This window comes from Pleurodeles waltl, unplaced genomic scaffold (genome assembly GCF_031143425.1).
Source record: "Pleurodeles waltl isolate 20211129_DDA unplaced genomic scaffold, aPleWal1.hap1.20221129 scaffold_125, whole genome shotgun sequence".
Taxonomy (NCBI): domain Eukaryota; kingdom Metazoa; phylum Chordata; class Amphibia; order Caudata; family Salamandridae; genus Pleurodeles; species Pleurodeles waltl.
In genome coordinates, this window is record NW_027149831.1 from 379,184 (window position 1) to 384,051 (window position 4,868).

General features: G+C 45.2%; 1 protein-coding gene across 1 annotated transcript; it reads right to left on the bottom strand.

Annotated features, from left to right (window-relative positions):
* Positions 1-712: 712 nt before the first annotated feature.
* On the bottom strand, positions 713-2,498 carry LOC138273933 (zinc finger protein 271-like). The gene has a single exon (XM_069218914.1). The coding sequence runs from the start codon at positions 2,079-2,081 to the stop codon at positions 1,083-1,085; it is 999 nt and encodes a 332-aa protein (XP_069075015.1). The 5' UTR covers positions 2,082-2,498; the 3' UTR covers positions 713-1,082.
* Between the last annotated feature and the right edge of the window lie 2,370 nt (positions 2,499-4,868).

Genomic DNA, 4,868 nt, shown 5'->3' on the forward strand with positions numbered 1-4,868 from the left:
CCTATCCTCTCACTGAGGGTACACTCTAAGATACTTTGGCATATTGTCATAAAAATAAAGTACCTTTATTTTTAGTATAACTGTGTATTGTGTTTTCTTATGATATTGTGCATATGACACTAAGTGGTACTGTAGGAGCTTCACTCGTCTCCTAGTTCAGCCTAAGCTGCTCTGCTAAGCTACCATTATCTATCAGCCTAAGCTGCTAGACACCCTATACACTAATAAGGGATAACTGGGCCTGGTGCAAGGTGCAAGTACCCCTTGGTACTCACTACAAGCCAGTCCAGCCTCCTACAATGTGTAATGCTATTCTCAACAGAATAAACCATCTAAAAACTGCATGAATCATGTAACATTTTAGGCAGTTGAAATTAGAGAATAATTTGGTTCATGCCACCTTTGTAAATTGTTAGAATCTACACAGCCATGTATTCTGTTCTGATCTATCAGTCTGGACGGGTTGTACAGAATTATTACACACTTGGTCTGACGATGCTGATAGGAAGTAGATGTCCCTACTTTAGTGATGAAATGAGTTTTGATTTTTCATCCTCAAATGGTTTTTGATTCTTATTTTTTTTTTATTTGCCCAGGTTTTCAATACTTTTTGTTGAGTCCTCAAAGTTATGTCCCTCAAGATATTTTGCTCCACACTCGGTAACATGTCATCACACCTGCGTACATTTCATTTGCTTCTAAAAAGTCTCATTTGCAGTGAAGCAATTCTCCATGAAGTTTGTTGCTTAATGAAGAAAGGCAGAAGGGCCCACATTCTGTTTGGAGATGCTGCAAATTCGGAGGTTTGTCCTTAAATTTAAAGCTTTTGAGACAATCAGAGGAAAGTGAGGACCTCAGCCTTGATGTATTCTTAGATGTCGCAGGTCTAATTTCAGCTGTAGAATCTTAGATGCCTTTTGGCAGTGCTTTGAGAAGACTTTTGTGTGTTTTACTTGATGTTGCTGAGGAGACGCTTTTTGTTTAAATCTCTTTTCATAACATGGCGTTCTCATGTGTGTATTCTTTGGTGCTATACAAGAATTGACTTTCCATTAAAGTTCTTGCCGACGACAGTGTAGTGATTAAGGCCTCTCTCCTGTGTGTATGAGTTGATGGAGTGCAAGGGTTGCTTTACAAGTAAAGCTCTTGGCACACACATTACAGCTATAAGGATTCTCTCCTGTGTGTAGTCTTTGGTGCTCTATAAGAGCTCTCTTTCGATTCAAGCTCTTTTCACACACAGTACAGCTATATGGCTTCTCTCCTGTGTGTATTCTTTGGTGCTCTATAAGAGCTCTCCTTCGATTGAAGCTCTTTTCACATGCAGTACAGCTATATGGCTTCTCTCCTGTGTGTATACTTTGGTGTTCTAAAAGAGCTCTCTTTCGATTGAAGCTCTTTTCACACACAGTACAGCTATATGGCTTCTCTCCTGTGTGTATTTTTTGGTGGTCTACAAGAGTACTCTTTTGATTAAAGCTCTTCTCACACACAGTACAGCAATAAGGATTCTCACCTGCGTGTATTCTTTGGTGGTCTACAAAATTTCTCTTTCGATTGAAGCTCTTCTCACACACAGTACAGCTATAAGGCTTCTCTCCTGTGTGTATTCTTTGGTGGCCTACAAGATTACTCTTTTGATTAAAGCTCTTCTCACACACAGTACAGCTATAAGGCTTCTCTCCTGTGTGTATTCTTTGATGCTGCACAAGGGCTCCCTTACAAGTAAAACTCTTCTCACACACAGAACCGCTATGTGGCTTCTCTCCTGTGTGTGTTCTTTCGTGGTCCATAAGAATTCTCTTTCGATTGAAGCTCTTCTCACACACAGCACAGCTATAAGGCCTCTCTCCTGTGTGTATGCTTTGGTGGTCTACTAGATTTCCCTTTTGATTGAAGCTCTTCTCGCACACAGTACAGCTATAAGGCTTCTCTCCTGTGTGTATTCTTTGATGCCGTATCAAGTCTGACTTCACAGGAAAGCTTTTCACACATACATCGCAGTGATAAGGTCTCTCTCTAGTGTGTTTTCTTTGATGTTGTTGAAGATGTACCTTCTGCGTAAAGCTTTTCTCAAACATATTGCAAGGAGTTTTCTCTAGCCGTATAAGAGTTGCCTCATCAGCAAACCTCGTTTCATGCTCAATGCAGGGATACTGTCTTAGCCCTGTGTCTGTGTTTTCATGCAGTAAAAGATGTGTCTTCCCAGTAAACGTCTTCTTACATTCAGCACAGCAATACGCTCCTAGGCCGGTGTATATTCTTTTGTGCCTTAGAAGTATTTTATTGTTAAATTTCTCACTCCTGTGTATTCTTTGGCGTTTTCTTTTATTAATGTTATGAACAACATTCTTCCTTCCTCCAGATGCTTTAAGTTACTCTTTACTATTCACACTTTCTTTCTGCGACTGCTGTGCTGAGGAATGAAAAGAAGACTGAAAATTACACATGGAAAATATTTCTTGAAAAACTGTGCTGTTATGTGAAAGGTGGACAGATATATCTAGGGAAGTAGGCAAATGTTACTACCTGTAAACAATCGTTTGCTGCTTATTGTATTGTAGGTCACATGTGGTGCACTATCCTGCTGTCATGGTTTGGGTTCTAAATATCAGAACATTTTTAGTTCAAAGAATGAGCTTCGATTTAGAGAACAACGCGTAATCCCATAGAAAAAATTCATAATGCATCAGCACACTGACTCCAACTTAAATTATTGTGTTTTTTTCTCCACTGGAGTACATTTGTCTGCTTATATGTGTAAAATAATAAACAAACTGCTTAGTTAAACTGGACATCAGGAACAGGTGGAACGACCTATGGGGGAAGGTATGTTCCATAGCAGCAAGACACCAGATCGCTATCCAGAGGACCAGCGGTGGGGCCCCCACCTCCTCCCCCACAACTCACAGCATGGGAAGAGCAAGTCTTGGCAATACTGCTTCCTGAGGGCCTGGCCGGAGTCAGAGGAGGACTGGACTCTGGTAAGTCAACTTTCAACAATTATCACGCCCCTACCTGCATGCCAACACATACCCTCACCCTCACTCCCAACACTCCACTCTATCCCACACACCCCACCATCACATCTCACTCATCCCAATGCCAAGCCCTGCATGCTGTACCAATGCATGGATACCCCTCACAGTCCTGCATGGACACTCATCACTAAAGCATGCACAGCAGAGAGAACCAACAATCCCACCATACACTAACATACAAAACTGAAAGCTGGTAGGGCAAATCCAACCATAGAGGGGAAGCCACGGAGGTACAATATGTCAGACACATTAACCATAACGCATCATTTACATTCCCACAGGTACCCCAGCCAATGTCAGCGGAGAAGAGGTGCCAGCACTACCCAGTCCCCCAACTGAAGAGGCCCACAGTGATGACAGCAGCTCTGGTCTTTAGGATCTGGATGACCTACCTGGCCCATCAGGGACCACTGGACAGCAGGTCACCCAGGCCCAGTCACACACCACCACCAAGCCTCCCCGATCTGGAAACACCACCACAGCACCCACCCAGCGTACCCACACCTCTGTCTCCAGGACACGTCAATCAGCAGTGTGTCCACCTCTACAGGGACCCCAGGCCACACCTCGCACACAGGGACCTGGGGTCAGTGGGCACACGGTTCAGGGGACAAAGGCACAGGCTAACAGGGAAACTGGGGGGAGTGCTGTGCGCCAGGGGGAGGGCAGGCCCAGGGAACCGACTCTCCAGGAGGCACTCTCAGAGATCCTGGGAGCCTACCAACATTTCCAGGACAATGTGCAGGAGAACAGGCGGCTGCAGGAGGGGCAGTACCAGGGGATCAGGGAGGACTTGCAGGCCATCAACAACACCCTGATCTCCATAGCAGGGGTGCTGGCAAACATGGCCAACATTATGAGGGAGGGAGTGTCACACCAGCAGGCCCGTGCCACTAGCCAGACATCTGAACAGCCTTCCACTTCCGCTAGTGGCCAGGAGGCCCCGCCACAGGACTCACAGGCCACCAGCACCCCTCCCCCTGCAGAAGGTGAATAACCCCGCAAACGTTCCCTACGATCCAGACAGAAGCCAGAGACACTTGCCAAGACCCCTGCCAGGAAATGAGACTCTCCTGATTGTCACCCTTGTGTCCCACTCAGTCACCCTGTCCACCATGAACTGTCATTGCTTCCCTTCCTATGTCCCCATGGACAATGCACCTGTGCCAGACTGGAAAAATACCCTGGACTTTCCTCCAACATCACCCCAACCCATTGCACTTTCCCCCTATATGTTAGCACTTCAATGACCACCCTTCGATAAAAATCCATTTGGAGTATGTGATGTATATCAAATATGTATTATATGCAACAAATAAAAACATTGAAAATGAACTGTACATAGAATGAGCATAGACTGAATGACCTGTAGCTGGCTGTTGTGATCAGACCAGGAGTATGTGTCAAGTCACCAGCATATGCAAAATGAATTGCCAGAGGGAATAGTAAGTGGGCATAGAAGTGGGAAACATCACCTCCCATTGCCACACAGATTACAATCAAAGTCATTGAAATGTAAAGTTACACTGTCCTACCTGTATGTCATTGGAAGTATTGTCGAATAACTGATGTTCTGTTGTCCTCATCCTCTGCCTCCTCATCCTCACTGTCCACAGGGTCTACTGCTGCCACATGGGCATCTCCAGTCTCCAACTCCTGCAGAAAAGGTACATGGCGTCTGAGGGCCAGGTTGTGCAACATGCAGCATGCCACTACGGAAGGAGGCTGGCCTGGCTTGTAGTGGGTACCAAAGGTACTTACACCTTGTGCCAGGTCCAGTTATCCCTTATTAGGAGAACAGAGGTGTTTCTAGCAGCTTAGGCTGAT

What these genes read in the sequence shown, in the direction of transcription:
- LOC138273933 (XM_069218914.1), bottom strand. Translation starts at nt 2,081, where the DNA reads ATGTTTGAGAAAAGCTTTACGCAGAAGGTACATCTTCAACAACATCAA.